General features: G+C 39.4%; 2 protein-coding genes across 5 annotated transcripts in view; one reads left to right on the top strand and one right to left on the bottom strand.

Annotated features, from left to right (window-relative positions):
- The window catches only part of LOC139942369 (uncharacterized), a 63071-nt gene extending 55205 nt beyond the window's left edge, over positions 1–7866 (bottom strand). For 3 of the 4 annotated variants that reach the window (XM_071939228.1, XM_071939232.1, XM_071939229.1), the window contains exons 1-3: positions 7538–7865; positions 2654–2843; positions 1797–1965 (exon numbers count right to left, since the gene is read on the bottom strand). In XM_071939228.1, the coding sequence (XP_071795329.1) occupies positions 1797–1965; positions 2654–2843; positions 7538–7668 (490 nt within the window). In that variant the 5' untranslated portion in view covers positions 7669–7865. Of the gene's footprint in view, positions 1–1796; positions 1966–2653; positions 2844–7537 lie in introns of all 4 variants that reach the window. The other variant, XM_071939231.1, reaches the window with a different exon arrangement.
- A 5569-nt stretch (positions 7867–13435) lies between these two features.
- Positions 13436–20517, top strand: LOC139941552 (NAD-dependent protein deacylase sirtuin-6-like). The gene is given in 9 exon segments (XM_071938105.1): positions 13436–13469; positions 13472–13563; positions 14995–15122; positions 15848–16030; positions 16826–16885; positions 17558–17647; positions 18008–18088; positions 18634–18757; positions 19316–20517. Coding segments are annotated over 9 exon segments (1563 nt in total). The 3' UTR covers positions 20087–20517.
- The last annotated feature ends 305 nt before the right edge of the window (positions 20518–20822 follow it).

The raw sequence follows: 20822 nt of genomic DNA, 5'->3' as shown, positions 1-20822 counted from the left end.
ACTTGGTATGGGGTGAATTAATTTCAATATCAACATCCTTATGTTTCAAGATCCTTTCCAACTATAAGAAACCACATTTTGTCTTGTAACCACCTGCCAGTCGTACCACATGAAATGATACTCCGGTTTCATACCATCCAATATGAGGTGATTCAATGTCTGTCTTCCTTAAAGGTAAGGTTTACATTTGTTAATCACTCAAAATTATTAAAACTTTTGGTAAGAAGCCTACAGCAGCATTTGATAGTATAAAGCATTTGGAGTAACATTTCACTCCAAAATAATGTGGAATGTAAAAAAGCTATCAGTTTTGATGGTACAACAATCTGAGAAGCTTTACCGCCTCACACTTAATGCAGATTGTGTGTATTCCTATTAGGGATCAGGCCTAATATTTCACGGAGGCAACGAAGGCGATTGCCTCCGTGCCCCCTAGCCATTGCCTTGGTGCCCTTGCCCTTTTATAACAGAAGCATACAGGCCTGAGGGATTATTCTTCCTGCATGGACATATCCACCACGGATTTTCGGAGATATCCACAAATTACGCGACCAACTTTTGAAATGAAATTTCCAGATGTTAGTTTTATTATGTTCATCTACATATGTGTAGGATAAATCAATCAAACAGTTCAAAAAACAAAGGTAGACTTTGCCTTTAAGCAAAAATCTCATATTACAAAACTGTTTCCTGCATTGCCTGTTGACTTGTTCAATGCCATCCAATAAGAACCCACAGACATGAATACCCTCCAGACACTGGTACCAAACCATTACTTTGATAAACCTTTGAACTCTATAACTTGAGAACTTTTAACTGAATATTAGGTTCAGTTGTGTGGAAGGTCTGGTTGGTCATCAGTGGAACAGCAGGAAAGGGGTTAATTGCTACTTGAACCACATCAAATTCTCTGCATGGGAGGAATTATTTCCCAGCATTCGCTCTGAACATGAATCAATCACTCAAACATCCCGAGAGAGGGTGTTGCCTTGAGAAGGAGCAAAGTTGGGCCAAACTGAGGATTTGACTTTTAAATCATTTATTTAGGTACATGTATTACACCAAAGCCAAGTTCCCATTGGACTTTAAGGGGTTAAAGTATCGCAACTTTTCTGAAGAATGACAAAATCCAATGGGACGCAAGGTAAACCGCCCTCCCTGTTGACTTACCGTGACGTAAAACTAACAGGCCGAAAGAAGTCCCGGAAGACTTCCGCGCAGCCTCAGTAACTTAACAGGGTCACTTAAAGTATAATGGGAACAGCTCAGCGCTGTTAACCTACCGCTACCATGCTGTAAAACGCTATGCAAATGTCACGGAATATTCCGTAGTTCATGTAGGAACGCCCGAGAAAATTACACCAAAGCCAGTCACAGTAACTTTTTATGTAGCAGCAGAAGAAAAAGTCAGATGAAAATTAACTCTTCCCCCAAAAAATTCAAATGGTCAACCACAATTCCTCCCAACTCTCAAATATTTGTAAATTATCAAATAAGCCTCATGATAGGGTCAAGACCACCTTCTAGAAATCAGCACAAAAATAGAATTGATAATCTTGTGAATTTTATTGCACTAACAACCCGCTGTACTCATAGCAAATGGCATAAAATGCAATTGTATGCAAAGATGACATATCTATCTCATGTGATAAGCAGATGTTCTGTTTATAGCCAACATGTTGACTTACTTGGATTATTCTAAGCAAATGGTCAACACCAGGCCAATTAAAAACAGCCTATAGGTCATAGATGATGGTAATGCATATGTTGTAAAATGCACAGAATTCAGTACCTACCTGTTTGGCCCGGTTTGTAAATTGACTTGTCCGTTTGGATGAAACTTTCCCACTTGTTTCCTGCTATCAAAATGTTCTTGCTGTTGTTGAAGTTTTGAGTTGTGTCATACTCGGCTCGTCCCTCTACGTAAAATTTCACTGCCTTTGTTTCTCCATCAATAACTGGTACCTACATACGTTTTTTAATATTATTATTAATTAATTTGTTTGCAGTACATTTAAATACAAAATACAATCTTGACAATTTACCTGAAGATGGGATAGGGAAAACAAAAGCAAATACTATGATTCGTAGATCTGTTGCCCCACATCTGGGGTACACAAAAATATATAATAAAGACAAATTTTTGGCACACCAAAGCAATAAAGCATGTTATTATACAATTGAAGCAAAAATCAATTTTTATTTTTGTTGTCAGAATAGAAAATCAAACAATCAGTAGAGATTAATTTTCAAGGTACATTCTCCTCTTCATGCCTTGACCTTTGTTTTCAAGGCAGAGGGATCTAAACAATTATCTCTGAGTACACAGCACAACAATTGTTTCAATATTAAATCAAAGCAAAATCATGGGGCATTCACTGTTGTTCCCATGGCATTCAAGGGCGGGCTGCGTTATCATATAACTTATTTGTTTTTATTGACCCAATTCACCTGACGTCATCATCAGAATAATCTTGGATGCGCCATATTGGTTGGCAATGTCACTGTGCTTTATTCAGTGAAGGGCGCATTTTAGGTGACGCTGCGTTTACATGTAAACCTATATTGCCCACCAACATGCGTGGACAATCGTCGCGTGTGACGTGTGTGCAGGGGGTCAATACTAACAACAAGGTAAAGTTTAGAACCGAACCTCCAGATCAAGACAGGCATAAGGAAACTCCATGAAGTATGGCGGTATGGCAGCAATGGCCTCTTCAACGTCTAGGAGGCTAATGGAAAGGGTGATTGGCTGCGTCATATTTAACAGTTGGATGCAGATTACCTCCGTTGTCCCTGCTGTCATCTTCTTAGGTACCATGATTAAATACCCAGTATCAAACCTGAAGTAAAGGAAACAATTACGTTTAGAGCATCAACTCTAAATTTTACAGGGAAAATGTGCGTTGAACTTCCTGAAAGTGTACCACTGAAATACAAGCAAAATGGTAAAGAAACTAAGCCAACCTGGGCCTTTCTCGGGCCTTGAACTTCGCTCTTGAAGGGGGGGGGGACCAATTTCCCTCTGGCATGTCGGGTAAGGAGCATCCTTCTATGTGGAAAACGTAAGTTTGCAACCTTGCAGAGGGCACCAGTACCACAGCAAAAGCACAGGGGGCAACGCAATTGTGGGTGCTGTGGATTACTTCAATGCCTGAGTTATCATTTTTGCCTAAATTTTCTTAAAATCTGACAAATGCATTTTAATCAAGTGCACGTAACCGGAACTAGTACCAAAGAATGTTAAAAAGGTAATTGACCTAATAACCTGTGAGATATAAACAAATAAAAAGTTTGATAACCCACTTGTAACCAGAAGCAGGAATACTGGGATCAGATGGTTCAAGAGTCCAGGGATACAAACTAATGTCAGCATCCTGGGGCATGCAAAGGCCAGGGTTAGAAAACTAGGTTAAGAATTTCACCCTACTCAATCTTTTCAAACACATTTAAATACAACATTTATTTGTTAATAAAGTTTCTTATAGGCAACATGAAAGACAAACAGAGGATAATCATGCCTGAAACTCCATGAAGGCAATGAAGGCGATTGACTCCATGCCCCCTGGTCTATGCCTTTGTGCCCTTGAAGCGGTCAGGTAGAAATTGACAACTTCCTCAAAGGGTTTCCTTTACCAAGGAGAAAGGACAAAATGCCTTAGTGCCCTTGCAAAACGAAAGAAGCCCTTTCAGAAGGTAAAAAGACCTTGATAATAATGTGGTTACTAAAGTTGAAAGTTAGCAGACGTTGCATGTGCAGATAAGTTTATTTACAGGATACAACTCTAGTTGCAATAAAATACTAAAACATCTGTTACAGATGGCATAATTCCGGACTAAAAGACAAAAAGTACACTGACACTAAATGTGTAGCTGGTCTTCTAAACACCAATGACAACGCAAGGTGACTACATATTTTTTCCTTCTACATTGTCTGATCCCAATGATGCATTGAGTGTTTCTTATTGTTTTAGTATTGTTTCATTATTGCCCGACATGGAACAGAAAGTTCAGCAAATTGAAAGAACATAAATGGAGTTTTTGTCAAGATAGCCGAGTATCAGGAATGAATGCTCAGGAAAAAGAAGTAAGAATATTTTACAATCCTGCTGTTCAGGCAAAATTTTAAAAATTCCAGTTGATCGTCTAGATTTTCCAAGATGGCCTTTCAGTATTTCAAATCAAACAGACTACCAACTCTTCGGTTTGAACTCACCACAAACTTATTTTTAAAAGTTGCACGAGGACCCGGGTTAACAGGGTCGGACTATTACACTCAAAAGATTCGCTGGTAGGCATTCACTAATTTTGTTAAATTAAAAAGACGATTACATGGTTACACATGTATGTTCGAGAGCATTGATCTTGTTAGATTCGACAAAAGTCCCTAGGCCAGTCTAGAAAAATAAAAAATAGTTTTTTAAAAAGGGCCCAAAAAAGGATGCGGGCGGGGACAATTAACTGTTTTGTTTTTTACTTGGCCTTAAATCTTGGCCCAATTTCATAGAGCTGCTATAAAAGCAGAACATTGAAAATATTGAAACATATTGAATACTTAAAATATGCAGAACATATTTTTTCATAGGACTCGGGAAAGTACTGAGTATACAGTGCTAACACACATCGGTGTATGGGTAAAAACCAAAATTGATATTCTCTATCCCCGATGCAAATTTAACATCTCTTACAGAACATTGCTTAACAACTTCCTGCTTAGCTGAAACAAGCAGGATACCAGTCACAAATGGTATAACATGTGACATGGTATTTTAGCAGGTAACCTTGTTGTGGTAAGCATTAGATTGTTGTGCTCAGCTTTTTTGTGATGAAGCAGCTAGACTTTGAAATCACTACGGTACATGTATGTTGTGGTGCTTAAACCTGTATTTTCAAGTGCGAAAGCAGCTAGACTTTGAAATTGGGCAGTGGTTGACTATTGAATGAAAGTTGACACATCATGGTTTGAAACAATACCCCAGAGATCAAACCAGTCACCCACCACCAGGATGATGAACCTTGCCTTTCACATAAATTCACATTAAAAGTTAAACCACATCCCCCCTGATGGTGAAACTTTCCTTTTGGTAAAGTTTAGTTTCGGGAAGTCAAGATACTTGCATGACCAATCACTTATTTACAGATTACTGTATAAAATTCTATTGAAATTAGGCCTTATTGTGGGCACCACGGTTTGCTGGGCAATGTGGAGAGAATTTGACTGGTCCTCTGGTGTTTTTCAAAAGTCATTTCACCAGCAGAACACTGAATATAGTGTTAAGGGAGCATGTTAATAACAGATGTATTATAGGCCTACTGAGGTGCGAGTTGTAAACATGTATGGAGAAGGGTACAGTATTTAAATGCAGCCATGCATCACGGTTTTCCAATTCGTACTAAATTATGCTGTGACATACTGTAGGCTTTGACTTCTTTTTTACAGATTTATCAACACAGAACAGTCCAACACACAGGAACTGTACAGAAAAGAACTCCTTTCAACTTGTATCAAAAGAGGCTTATTGGTGATTTAAAAAAACATCAGCCGACTTCTTTTTGTGTTCACCTACAAAGAAACATTCTCCTTGCACCACACAACGCATTAACCAGGTGTTCCTGAACTGCACAGCTGTTCTTCTGGGTAGTTGTTGTGGTGTAAGTTTTGTTATTCCACAAAGAAACTGTACATGGCAGAATGTTTTTAGAGGAGGCCATACATGCATATATGAGAAGACAGACAATTATAAATTTGCAGTGGGCCTATAATTACCTCAGGTTAATCCAAGGATTAGACTCTGGTATGCTTCAATGACTTCCAGTGTCATGAATAAAACTTATAAGACATTTTCCACTAGATAGAACTCAATTTGCACTTTTGTAGGAAAAACAACAAAAACTGCCTCTTTTGAAAGTTTTATCATCCTTGTGGGAAAACCCTTATAACCAGGCAAATCAAGGTCAAGAGCAACCAATGATGATGCATGTCTGCCTAGTCCATATAGCCCACCGCTGGACGACAGAGCACTTGGCACTATTACTATTTATGCTTATAAATCAAATGGGGCTAGCCTGCCTAATTGCTCAACTCTATCCATTGAAGTACATACTTATACTGCTGCCCACTGGTGTTTGGCTGTTCATGTTTTATTTAAATATCAATAAAAAAACACAAGGGAAACTCACCTGGGTAATTCTTTTAAATGATATCCGGATTAACGTGCTGGTGCTCTACCAACTGAGCTATCTAACCCTATGTTGGCAGTGTCCCTATTTTGTCTTGTTCAAGGGTGGGGGCCTGTTGGTTTGAATCCCACTCTAGTCAGTTCTTTGTTTAACCCCAAAAATTGTTTTATTTAAACAGGAAAACTATTTTAATGTGCCTAACTTTCAAATGTATTCTTGACAAGCAAATCTATCATTTCAGTTCAATGTATGGCAGTATGGGTGTTATACAAATAAAGCTTGCATGCTTTGTTGTTCCTTTTCTATGCAACCTTAGACAAAGTGTGTTTCTACATGTAGGCCTACCTCCATGAATAAACCATGTCAAATAATAATTGAGCAAGTGAACAATGATCCATGCTAACATGTCATGTTGCACGCACCATTGCCCTAAATCACAGACTCCTTTCGCAGATAACTTTCCGTACTTTTTGTTTTTCACTCATTTTTACAAAAAGGGATCTCATTGAGGTAAATGAGATACCATATTATTTCATATCGAATGAAAAAGTGGTGGCACCATACAGAAACTTTTCCCCTTTCGCTTGCACAGTATACAAACTAAAGGAGTGCGTGATTTAGGGCTATTTATTACTATTCAATTGCACCATTTTTTGCACCAACTGTCACAGGTCACAGGCAGGCCTAATTTTATTAGCAACAAATAAGAACAAACTTATTCCAAAACTTTGACCAATGTTTTTACCATCCTCAATAATGATACTCATTACTGCTGTATGTCCACACTTTTAACTCAGTCTTACTCTTAGAAGCAATTCTACCTCCGTGGTCTAAGTCTAGGGGCCTTGTCACACGAAGAGGCAACTTTGCAGGCAACTTCGAGGCAATCAACTGCAGTGCATGCTCTAGGATCACTTTGGTAGCACACGAGTAAATTTCAAAACATTGTCTTACGATCCACAAAGAAAAATGTTAACATTCAAATGGGACTGCCATTTCTTCTTGGATATTGCCTGGAACTGGTTGCCCGCAAGCTGCCTCGTGTGACATGGCCCTATGACTGAAGAAAAATTGGCACTGAATGGAGGATGTTAGGCCAATAAAATCAAGGAGAGAGAAGCAATGGAATTGGAAAGGCCAGAGCAGAATGAGCGCCCTCCATTTTTAAAGGTTCAATTCTGCATACAATTCAGCGTACAAACAATACGTACATCAATACAAAACATCACTACAAAAGACAACTTTGAAAACAAATTGAAAATGGAAGGACCTTATTCTACCATGGTTCTACGCTACGAGTCTAAAACTCAGCCGGTTGCGAGTTAATTTAGAAATGGAAGATGAAGAGGGAGCTTACCCCTTTTCCGTTTCGGGTACATTCTCAGGCGGTATTAAAAATTCATCTGGAAGTGGTGGTGAAAGGTCTTCCTGTCCAACAACGAAGCAAATAGACAGCAACGCCAGCGCCGCTACAACATGGGCTTTCATGCTTGCAGAAAGCCAAATGTTCCCCGTTTGGGCAGAAACTGTGCAAACTAAGTCGTAACTTCAGAAGCAAGAGCTTGTTTGGTGTTTTACAGCATGCACGTCATTTCTGCTTACCTCTGATCTCATACAAATTGGTTCGACTTCATTCAAGTGCGACTCGTACGATAGGTCACACTGCTTTTATAGTGCTATGGAGGAGGAGTGCGCTGCATGGGTTTTGGGGTAAACAAACACAGGGCAGTTTCGGTGACCTTCTTGATTACTACTGCAGTTATACCCCTTCCGCGTATAATGTAAACCTGTTAAGATTTTTTCAAGTAAGACTTTAAAGAACGTTTAAATATGTTTCATGATTTTAGATTTATACAAACACATGTAATTAATTACTTACTCACAAACCTTTCAGTTAAAATGTCTCAAAATCGAGAATCTCTACTGCGCGGAGGAATATGTTAAGTTATAACAACTTACAAAAAGCAAACAAACTAGCAGACGACACAATGTGTGTCCTGTCATAAAGCGCTAATCCCGTCAGCAAACAACTTGACTTATGGGGGCCTTTATTTCGCAGAAACTCTAAAACGTCACTTTGCATATAAACAGGGAAGGGCTTTAGCAGTACTGAGAAATTCACGTAATTGCCAGTAATCTAGATTTATTTTTAATGAGGCAGGGCTTATACCACGAGCCCATTTTGCTGGGCTGTTAGATAGCGGCTCTTTGGGCCCTACACTAAAACCCTGTTCATCTCGATCTGTGTAGCGGATAGGCTTAACCGTGGAGAGAGGGTAGCCATGGCCTATTAAACCATGGAGGTAGAAATGGCCTAACATAAACCAAAAAATATTGGCTTTTATAATGATTCATGTCCGTTACTCAGTGAGGAAGGCGCTCCTTTCATTCTGTATTTTCCTGCAAGACGTTCATCATTATCCAGTTTGGAGGGTGGTGTATTATTTTTAAACTTCAAATAAATAAATAAAGCTTTTCCAGACGAATTCGTGCACGCACGAAATGATTCAAGACTCCCTTCATGATCGATAAATCACACACCAGCCCGCCGCGTTTATACATGAGTGGTGTGATGTATGGAACTTGTGCGCCACGCATGAGTGGGTAGTGGTGGAGGGGTGAATGTTTTAAGTTGTCCGCGCACTGCATGCAAGGATGCTAGAAATGTGTACAGTTTTCAATTCAACTCAATAATTTATTTGTCCAATAAAAAGATAAAAATGGAAAACTTAAATGTCAAAACATTGATAAAAAGCTTCAAAACAGAAAATGAAAAATAAAGAAATAACGATAAAACTATGATTTACACATACACTGATGAAAGAGTCAATATTGGAGTCAATATTATGCAATCCCCCTTGTGACTTCCATTTTTATATTAATGTTTATAGGGTGGAATTAAATGAAATTGAATGATACAGAATGCTCCATGCATTACTCCCAACGAAGACCCTGGTAAATTATTAGGCATACGCAAAAACCTGACACCAACATCGGATCAAAATGAAGTTACCTGTAAACACTTTTATAATTTATGTGGGAAAAGTATGCTGTTCTTGAATACCACGGGGTCCACCACGACAAAAGAAACATTATGTGTGGCCATTAGACCTGATTATTGTGTTCTTCAATATTGTATCCACCACTATCTCATAAGGTTTACCGTGCACCCCCTTTTCACCCTTTTCCATAAAGGATACTGTATTATTGTAATGTTTTAAATTCATATACAATTCTGCTTTTGCTATAACTTTTGAAATGGTTTTAATCAACCAATAATAAACCAATAGAAAAAAAATACAATGGGCCGCTTGTTTTTGTTTTGGTGTACGAACATGGGTCCTGTGTTTAGTCTCCGGACAATATGAAGATAATGTACCATCCTGGGATATGCTGGCAACATTGTGTCAAGTGATCTGTGTCCTTGGCATAAATTCAGTTTGCATGCTATTTTTCATTTTGCAGGCCCGTTTTAAAGTCTTTACAGTATTTCAGCTCGGAACAGCATAATAGGCCAAACATTCAAAGAGAAAGTACAGTTACATGGTTAATATGTATGTACATCTGAGTGATTTTTTTTTGTACACCAAGGTCAAAAATTTAAAAAGAACTTTTACGCTATAAATGAATTTAAATAAACATTGACCCGACTTGAGGATAATATTATTTTAAAATCACAATAATATTATTTCCGTGCATCAGAATAACCAAAAAAATGAGAATAATAATAATTCGGATGTACACTGACAGTAATGTCAAATTAATGAGTTGTGATGAGAATGCGTTTTTGTGGTTAGAACCACTTGAAACTCGGAGATGAGAACGGAAAAAACCCAGCAGAGTCCTGTGTTTCTGGGACAATGTGAAGATTGTACTATCCTGGGATATACTTCGAGTTACACCCACATGGCCAATGTGAGCAACGTCACGATCATAGTTACTACTAAAAAAACATCCCGGATGTAACCTGAACAGTCTGCGGTTTCGTTTTTTGACAGTCGACTGGTGGTAAATTAGTTTTCCTTCAAACTGACTTGAACCCCAATCAAGATACATGAATTTAAAAGTAACAGCAAAAACACCAAGCACACGGATGAAAATCTGAAAATGTTTTCTAAAGTGTATTCTGAATCAATTAATGTTTAATTGACTCATGTCCAAATCCCGTCAGAGTCCTTTTTAACGAGTGATTATTCTAAAGGGCGAGTGCCACGAGTGGGTGGGTGGAGCGCTGGTCATGGGGAGGAGGGGTGGAGGGCGACCCAACAGAGTGTGCAAGCTCCGTGATTCCACGAATCTTGTACGCGTCTTCGAGGTAGCCTCTTGACCTCCGTGGTTTGAGGCCGTTTGTGTCAATAGCCCCCCCCCCCCCCACAAAAAAGGGAGATGACAGATATTACCGTAAAAACCGTGCCAAGATGGCCCTCAAGGCAATTTTGTCCATTATACAGGCCCTACACAAAACTCCACAAAAACAGTGTATCCGTGGGTTTGGGCATGGGGTTTACTTGAGGTCGAGTCGAGACCCGCTCGTAGACTTCTAGATTAAAGTTCTTTATTGTGACCTCCGTGGTTATGAGTGCAGTTCTGGTCAGGGGCGCCGAAGCGTCCACCGTGAAGTTATTCTTCATTAGCTGCTTGGGTAGAACATTCCCATAACTCGGGCGGGCGTTCTCCCCATATGGATTGAGAAATCCCCCCCCCCCCAAAAAAAAGGTCCTGCAAAATAGCAAATAAAGAAGTTTTTCATGGTGCGCACTCGGAAAATAAGCGCAAAATTTACCAAAATGGCTCGAACACCCCGACCGACACAACCTCACCCCCCCCCCCCCCCCCCCCAGACGCACCAATGTACTTTTCCCCGATGTTATTCATCCTTGGAAAGTGCGTAGGCTATAAAATTGATCTGTCAGTAAAATTCAGTTATTGTGATCTTTTTTGCGGACAAGATCGAAAGTTTTTAAAGAAGATTCCTGCTTTTGGGTTCAGTATTGGGCCACTTTAACTAAAAGAATACAAAACGTTATTGTACTGGCTTTCAGTTGTTAATTGTTGGTTCACATGAAGAAATTTACCTCCATGATCTGAGATATAGGGTCTATACTGGTAGATGTCGGCCTACTAATCCAAAGTCAAAATTTAAACTTAAAACAGTCAATTCTAAAGCAATCGCACAATATCGGTAAACAGTGTCCACAGGCCTACACTTTGTGTATCACAACTTTTATACAAAATAGCAAACCTGTGAAAATTTAAGCTTAATCGGTCATCGGAGTCGGGAGAAAATAACAAGAAAACCCACTTTTGTTTCTGTACGTTTCGCCGTGTTTAAAATAAATCCGTTCATGCTCGATATCGAGAACTGATCATTATTGTTTCATTGTTTTCTCGAAAAGTAAAGTATTTCATGGAATAATATTTCAAGTGAAGTCTTTCACCATTACCTTCTGTAAACCCTGTAAGTTATCTGTAAATCTGTGAACTTTTAATTTGTGTTCTGTTCAGAAAGTGCCCAATGGCTTTAAACCTGCCTTACCTATCAAGGGACCCAAGACATAGAGAACAAAATGAGTTGTGGTGACAACAACTTGAAACTTGAAGAAAACAGACAAATTAGCTATAGGTGAGCCCGGAAAAGTATGAAAACATGTTTGCGTGCATGGATTAGATTAGAACGGGTGCCAGCCTGGGATATGCTCGCATCACCCACGCAGTAGATTGTCAAGGTTGTCCGGATATTATTGCCAATACCACTTTATTATTATTGGGGGTGGGTGGAGGCCCGGGGGGGGGGGGGGGTCCACGGCAATGTTACGGTTTTCAGACCCGGTGGATGCGGGTAACAAACGGGGGCCAATATGGATAGTCAAAGATAGGTCCCCGATGGAAGTAATACGGATATCATAAAAACTGTTGTTTAGAAGCCTATTCACATAGCAGCTTTCAAAAGAATACATTATATTTTGTGAATCATTCACTTCGGAGTATAATGAAGCTTCATGTATTCCAATTCAGTTGCGGATTATTCTTCCTGGTATGAGTAAAAATAACCGCACCGGGTGGACGGCGATATCTAGTGTCATCTGTTAAACGCTACCACCTTCTGAAATTTCACAGGATTAAAACAATAATCGGTCCTAAAGAGTGAACACTCAGTTTAGTAAACAAAACCATGCTGGAAGCCGTTGCGCCAAAAGAAGGTTAAAGGCGGTGGACACTATTGGTATTTACTCAAAATACTTATTAGCATAAAACCTTACAATTGGTAACGAGTAATGGGGAGCTATTGATAGTAAAAAACATTGTGAGGAACGGCTCCCTCTGAAGTTTTCGAGAAAGAAGTAATTTTCCACGAATTTGATTTCGAGACCTTAGATTTTTATATTTGAAGTCTCGAAATCAAGCATCTGAAAGCACACAACTTCGTGTGACAAGGGTGTTTTTTTTTTCTTCTTTTATTATTATCTCGCATTTCGAAGACCGATTGAGCTCAAATTTTTACAGGTTTGTTAATATTACGCATTATGTTGAGAAACACCCAATGAGTGAGACTGATATCTTTGACAATTACCAATAGTGTCCAGTGTCTTTAACGTACATACAAAAGGGTGATAATATGATGTTCCTGATTAAGTTGGTGTTTACACTATGGATCATAAGTTCGATATAGTTCAAGAGGGTAGACCAATCGTGTGCGCGTATAAGGATGGGTCGCACTTTTATGCTAATGAGTGGGATGCAAATAATCGAGGATTCAAGCTTGCCTGAATAATACTGGATGTTCCGCCAATCGTATTCCTCCTTACATCTGACGGCGGATAAACGAAAAACGGATAAGTTTTACAGAGTTTCTTACTTTAACAAAAAGGCATTTTCATTAATGGGAATAAAAGAGTAGTGACTCGTTCTTAAACTGCCGTTTAAAACCTTGCAGGCTCGTTGCCGTGCGCCTCGATCGCTTTCGGCTCGGGCCTTTATCATACGGCAACGATCCTGCCGGTTTTAAACGGTCGTTTAAGAACTCGACGCTACCCTTTTATTCCCTTAATGTACTCATATGAAAAGTTAAAACAATCGGGCTGTTCTTTCCAAAAACCAAAGATATGCGTGCACACTTCACCAAAGTAAGACATTTCACTCCCATCCCCTCTAAGTTTTTGCGCGCTTGAGCGAAAAGTGAGTAGAGGGGGCAATTTGGTACACTTAGCTGCCTAAAGAGGGCGCCCTATAGATAAATGTGTGTGAAGTAACTTTGATGATTTTGTTTCAAGAACTGAGGAAAGCTGCGCTTGTTTTGCCTCTATTTTACTTTTAACCATGTCGGTGAATTATTCAGATGGTCTGTCACCTTATGAACACAAAGGAAAATGTGGAATGCCAGAGGTAAAGTATCACTTTAGTGTTAAAAACATGAATGATTTGTTCGAATAATTGACACATGCATGATTGAACTTCACCGCTGTTTTTGTTGTTGTTTGTCATGTTTGTGTACGATCACATTCACACCAGCTCAGCAGGGAGTTTCAATTTTGTTAGTTGCGTAAGCTTCGTAACCCTTCTGCCGATGGCGTCATGGCGTAGCCGGAGGGTTACGAAGCTTACGCAATGTGTGCACGGCGAAATGGTTAAAAACGTACAATTCCGACAGCTAGTCAGCAGATTTGCTCCATTTTGACCACTTTTGAAAATCATTACACAAATTCTAAGAACACGAACTTGATCCTCAAGGTTGAAAATTTGAATCTGAGTGGGGCGGAGCTTCGGCTGTGTGTGCACGTCACCGGGGTCACTGGACCCAGCGTTGCGTGTGGTGCATTGTGTTTCCTGGGATAACTTTCCGTATGGCGCCACCACTTTTTCACTCTTTTTTACTAAAAGGGATATCTCATTGAGGTAAATTAGATACTATATTATTTCATATCGAATGAAAAAGTGGTGGCGCCATACGGAAACTTTTCCGTTTCCTGGTAACAGTGCAGCCGTATTCTTGGTTCCAAGACCATATTGGTGTTGCGCGGTCACACACAACCAACGTTCCGATCTATGCACGGCAAAAACTGTACACGCTTGTAATGAACGAACGTCAGCGGGCGCTCTGTTTCTCTGATTTCCGCATTTCACTGCGTGTACAGTTTTTGGCGTGCATAGATCGGAACGTTTAGTTGGTTACATTCAGTACTTATGTTCATGAGCATGAGACCTCCAGGACCTCCATTAGGAGATTGTACTGAGTGTTAGCATTGTCTTGTCCTTGCTCTTATGGTGTTAGCAAATAACATCAACCTACTCATAAAGGTCAAGGTAAGTCAGTGTATTGTGTGTATTGTGTTTAAAAAAAAAGCCGGAAAGCAACGCTTTTTCTTATTTAGTTTATTATTATTTTGTTTAAATTATAAGTTTAAGCTAAGGTTCCGTATCCGTACACCACTTATTCTTCGTCAATTGATCCCTACCTGCCCAGAATGTTTCTACTATCCCTTTAAGCTAAGTAAGTAAATTGCCGATTGCTGTAAAAGTAAATTTGTGTACATTCTCGATTCGATTGGACATTGATTTGGTCCGAAATATGGATTATTCTAAGAGTTGTGTTTTTCTTTTCTGTAAACATTTGGAGGAAAAAGTTAATATACAACACCAATAATTGTAATTTATGGATTCATGTAGGTTGTTGGATCCTTTTGGAAAAGTGCAGACTGAATTTGTTACTGGTAATCAGGATGAAGCTAGTAATACTACTAGCTTCATCATACCAGTCCTACCTAAATACATAGTATTCTCAGAATTGTGTTTTTCTTTTCTGTTATCATTCTATAGAAGTTTGATTCCCCAGAGGTGATTGATGAGAAAGCTTTACAGTTAGCTAACCTGTTCAAACAAAGTCACCATGCTGTGGTGCACACTGGAGCTGGGATCAGTACATCAGCTGGTATTCCAGATTTCAGGTATTTAAATAGTTGTGATAGTCGTAACCCTCCTCCCGATGGCGGAGCGAGGGTTACTATTATTGCAACTAGGTTCTTTAAACATCATCTGGTACTTAAACAAAAAGATAAAGATTTGGAATGCCACAGTAAAAAATAAAAAAACTGTCACCCTGGATTTGCAAAACAAATATATTTTATAAGATTACAGCGTGCAACTTGTCAGCCCTCTGTTGACATGTCCTAAATGCGGAAGGTGCAGAGGCGTGATGTAAATACAACTCACTGCATTTGTGACAGTCTCCTACTCATTCCTTGTGCATGAATACTGGTGCCCATGCTTGGTAAACAGAGAGAATACAATCTGGCACTTGATGGTGAATGGACTAGTGAGAATTCAGGACTTGATCATGAGTATGCATGAAGGTATAATCATGGAGGAAGCATTTCCTCTATGGTATAATCAATAGATGTTCCATCCATGATCTAGCCAATTCAATATTTTGCAGTACCCGCTGCTAAACATAGGATTCGAACTGCCTCTAGCTACAGGGCAAACTCGATGGTCTATTTGGTATGACACTGCTTAAGAATTGCAAATGTCGTGGGTTTTAATCCCACCCGAGTGAAATATGCCTGTGATTTTTTCACAGAATTTGGGAAAGTTTACAGTGCTGACACATCAGTTTGATGGGTAATTAACCAAAATAAATGAGGTATATTCAATTATAATAGTTTCTTTCTAGGGGTCCAAAGGGTGTTTGGACATTAGAGAAGGCTGGTGAGAAACCACAGGTCAATGTGACGTTTGACAACGCTGTACCGACACCAACGCATCGATCCCTGCTCGAGCTAGAGAGGATTGGCTTGGTTCAATATGTCGTCAGTCAAAATGTGGATGGGCTTCACCTCAGATCAGGATTTCCAAGGTTCTCAAAAACTTTTGAAACATTTGTGGTTTAAACATAGCGGAGCAATTGCCTACATAGTACACTGCCCCCTGGTCATTGCCTTGGTGCTCCTTGAAAATGTTTCAATCAGAAAGTTTTAATTTTCTCGTAGTGGTGGTTGGCTTATCAAGGACAAAATGCCTTGGTGCCCCTTGCCCTTCGCGTAGGCGTGGCCGAGTGGTTAAGAGCATCGAATTCAAGTTCTGGTGCTAAGTCACTGGAGTGCGGGTTTTGAATCCCTGTCATGACACTAGTGTCCTTGAGCAAGATACTTTACTATAATTGCTTCTCTTCACCCAGGGGTATAAATGGGTACCTGCGAAGGTAGAGGTTGATGTTGTGAATGAAAAAGCCTCTTGAGCGCAACGGCAGCTCGGGCTGTATACTCCCTATAGGGAGCTGAGAAAGATTAAAGGGATGTTATTGGCCCAATGACCAGGGGACGAATGTAAAGCGCATTGATGCGGTTTATTGTGAAATGTGCTATATAAGAATTTGTTATTATTATTATTAATTAAATTTTGGTCCTGTAACAAATAGTGTTTATAGCTGACAATCACTGACTGATTTAATTTTATGTTAACTTAAGTTTGTGAGGTCTGTTGAACTGCAAAGATGGAGTAGTGATGAGCATTTGAGGTTCCTCTTAAATTCAAACGGGGCTTAGCTGAAATTTATCTTTGGTTGTATTGAAAACATTCAGGCATTCGTTCAGGTGTCATTCAAATGATTTATGCAAATTAATTATTTGATAAGCTTTATTTCTTTTCACAGAGACAAACTATCTGAACTTCATGGGAATATGTTTGTTGAGCAGTGTGACAAATGTGGCAAGTGAGTACAATATACTTAATTTTTTTTCTGACAAATTAGAAAGGTTGGTGAGGTAGCATACATTTCTGTTGAGGTTCCACTAAATATGCATTGTATTCTGATGTGTGTTGGAAAGCAAAATGGCCCAGTCAGGTAAGGTTTTTGTTGTAGCACTATGTGCAAATCTCTTTTGAGTTTAGGTGGTTCTCAGAAGAATAAGTGGTTGATAACTCGACGTTTTTATCAGTATACAGTTCTAATCATATTTAGGATGATGCTGGACTCTGTTGCTAGATGCTGCTTAAGCACTGCCTTGGAGATGAACAGGTAGTTTGGGCTTGGCTCAATGTTGCGTCAAGGTGGGAATAGGAACCGGATAAGCTGGGCTTTTAGCTCAATGAAGCGTGTAGGCTGGAGCTTGAGCTGGAACTGAAACCAGGAAGTGGGTAGGGAAGGGAGTGTGTGCTCAGTTTAGGTTTTAGTTCCAGCCCCATCCTACAAGCTTTATTAAGCTAAGCCCAGCTTACCCTGTTCCTATGCCTGTCCCATGCCTAGGCTCATACCCAACCATGCCAAACCAACTACTCATCCAAACCCAACAGTTGTTTTTGATTGTTCTTATAATGTATATTCATAGCCATGTTTTCATTAAAACTTGACTACACACTGAACTGATATTCCTGTGTCTTTCAGACAGTACATTAAAGACACAGCTGTCCCGACCCTGGGACTCAAACCAACTGGAGGACAGTGCTCTCAGAGAAAATCAAGAGGAAAATGCAGGTTAGTCATACTGATGAATATTCATTGGGCAACATCAGTTTATGGTCAATTAGTAAGCACAGTTTGGTGTTAAAGAGAACCCCAAACTGCAATTTTGGTTGGCATTCTACTTTGACACAAACAGGGAAATTTCATGGACCTACTTGTAAGCAAAGTATCGGTACATGCAGTAGCAATAAATTTCTGCATTCAGTCAGCTTATTTGTTTAACCACTTTGGGATGTTTCTTCTGTACTGTATTGTACTTGTGCTTATAGAGTTGCGGGTACTGTCCCATATTGCCTGCTTACACAGCTAGTATAATAATTTTAGACCAACCAATGTATCTAATTGATGGGTTGGAACATTGAATCTTTACAGGGGTAAGTTACGAGACACCATTTTAGACTGGGAAGACGCATTGCCAGACCAAGACTTGGACCGTGCAGAGAAATACTCCAGGTATTGTGTTTATATCATTATCTCAATACAGGCGATTTACAATACAAGTTACTTCGTAGAGAAAATTTCCCCAGGAGGGTCAACTAAAACACAAAGCAGGGTATAGTGCACAGTTGACTAAATTCACCATTTGGGCTCAATCAGGGTGTAGTGCACAGTCGACTAAAGTCACCATTGGGGCTCAAGCAGGGTATAGTGCACAGTTGACCAAAGTCACCAATGGGGCTTAAGCAGGGTGTAGTGCACAGCCAACCAAAGTCACCAATGGGGCTCAAGCACGGTGTAGTGCACAGTGGACTAAAGTCACCATTGGGGCTCAAGCAGGGTATAGTGCACAGTCGACTAAAGTCACCATTGGGGCTCAAACAGGGTGTAGTGCACAGACAACTGGAGTAGCCATTAGGGCTCAAGCAGGGTATAGTGCACAGACAACTAAAGTCACCATTGCATTGGGGCTCAAGCAGGGTATAGTGCAAATGAATTCATGTATGCGACAAACTTAACTAGCCCCTTTTTATCAATATACAATTTCTTACGCTCATCAGAGAAGCTGATTTAGCCCTGTGCCTTGGGACGAGCCTACAGATTGTACCAAGTGGTAACCTGCCACTTATCACAAAGAAGGCTGGAGGCAAATTAGTCATCATTAATCTGCAGCCCACTAAACACGTAAGAATTGTATCTCAGTTTGTGTTTTAAGGACACTGGACACCTTTGGTAATTGTCAAAGACCAGTCTTCTCACTTGGTGTATCTCAACATATGCACAAAATAACCTGTGATAATTTGAACTAAAATTGCGAGGTAATACTGGAAGAAAAAACATCCTTGTCACATGAAAGTGTGTGCTTTCAGATGCTTGATTTTGAGACATCAAAATCTAACACTGAGGTCTCTAAATCAAATTCGTGGAAAATTACTTCAGAGTGAGCCGTTTCTCACAATATTTTATACTATTAACAGCTCTCCATGGCTTGTTATCAAGTAAGTTTTTATGCTAATAATTATTTTACCAATAGTGTCCTCTACCATTTAATGTATTCAGTTATTGCAAACAAAAAGTTAATGGACAGACATTATGGCCTGATATTTCAACCCTAGCATAGTCTTTGTCCATTTAGTTTGAGGATAACTCTGCTGGAATATATCTTTACAGAGAATATAATAACCATAAGAGTATGACATAAATATGTTCTGACTTCAATATTTTACTTTTGTTTGGCAACAGGACAAACGTGCTGACCTTAGAATACATGGCTATGTTGATGAGGTCATGTCAAAGGTCATGACCCACCTGGGGTTGACAATACCAGAGTACAAAGGACCACATGTAGTTATGACATCATCACATTCTCTCAAGACAGCAGAGAGAACAGTAGGAGTCATGGATCTTAAAGGGACAGTTAAAGGGGCAGTGAAAGAACTTGAAGGAGCAATTAAAGAAGATGGGTCTGAAGCTGGAAACACACAACAGAACTTTATACTAAAGGATGAAAGTCTATTATTACATCCTACACGTGAATTTAAACAGGATCTAACAAGTACAATTATTAATACCCAGGGTAAGCAACAGTTGAAAAGAGACAGCCCTGATCATCAAACCTCAATAAAAAATGAGAGTTTACTCCCAGAGGATGAAAATGAAAACCCTGATAAAGGTTCTCAAAATGACAGAGAAAGCAGAAGTGAAAATGCGCCACAACAAAGAACACCAAAGCAAGGCTTGGAGAATGACACTCCTGAAATATCAAGTCTGGAGGTTGAGAATAATGCGTGCCTTAATGAGAAAGAAGTAAACAGTTCCTGCGATGAGAAAACCAGGGTTTTCCAACCGGAGTTCACTCACAAAGGACAGGACTGTCCATCGGTGCTGGTGGCACTCGTTACTGCAGAGAGTGGGCAAGAATCATTGAAACAAACACTATCCCTTGACAGAGTCATAGGCACAAGCTCAGAGAACCACAACTCTGCTCCAACAAAGAAACCTAAATTGGAATAGTCAAGGAGATTTTGTACCGAGAAATCATCATAAATGTTTACTCAGTTTGTGAAAGCTGTTTCAGGCCTGAAATTACACGGATGCCATTGACCTTGGTTCCGCTTTAAACAGTTTCCCATAGACTTTAAGATTTTTCAATGGAAGTACTCTTTTCAAAATGAAAAATGGCATTGTCCATCCCAAAGATGAAATTTAAGGCCTGTAATTGAATAAAATATATATCTTACCATCTTGTGCCTGTGGCCTTTTATTCGGCAAAAAAATTGGATTCAATTTTGGTGAGAGTATTTTGTTCAGCAAGTTTGTTTGTATTACTAAGAAATGTAGGTTTTTAAAAGTCATTATATATTCACCCTTTCATCAATTTAATATTATTTTGTCTATCTTATTTGAGAACGGAAATAAACAAAAATAACACTCATTCAGGGATATTTGTGAATAAATGTTGTCTTCCTTAACTAAGTGTATATTTAGTCTAGTTTTGCTACACTGGACACGTTGGTAATATTGTCAAAGACCAGTCTTCTCACAAGTTGTGAGAGAATAATGGACGAAAAAACACCCTTGTCGCACAAGTTGTGTGCTCTCATGCTTGAATTTGAGACCTCAGCTGAGGTCTAGAACTCAATTAAAATATTTCAGGGAGAAATTACTTCTTTCTCAAAAACTATGTTACTTCAAAGGAGGCATTTCTCACAATGTTTTATACTATCAACAGCTCTCCGTTGCTCGTAAT

Source organism: Asterias amurensis, chromosome 9, assembly GCF_032118995.1.
Source record: "Asterias amurensis chromosome 9, ASM3211899v1".
NCBI lineage: Eukaryota > Metazoa > Echinodermata > Asteroidea > Forcipulatida > Asteriidae > Asterias > Asterias amurensis.
The sequence above is the reverse complement of the archived record's forward strand: the minus strand, read 5'-3'. Positions and strand labels throughout refer to the sequence as shown.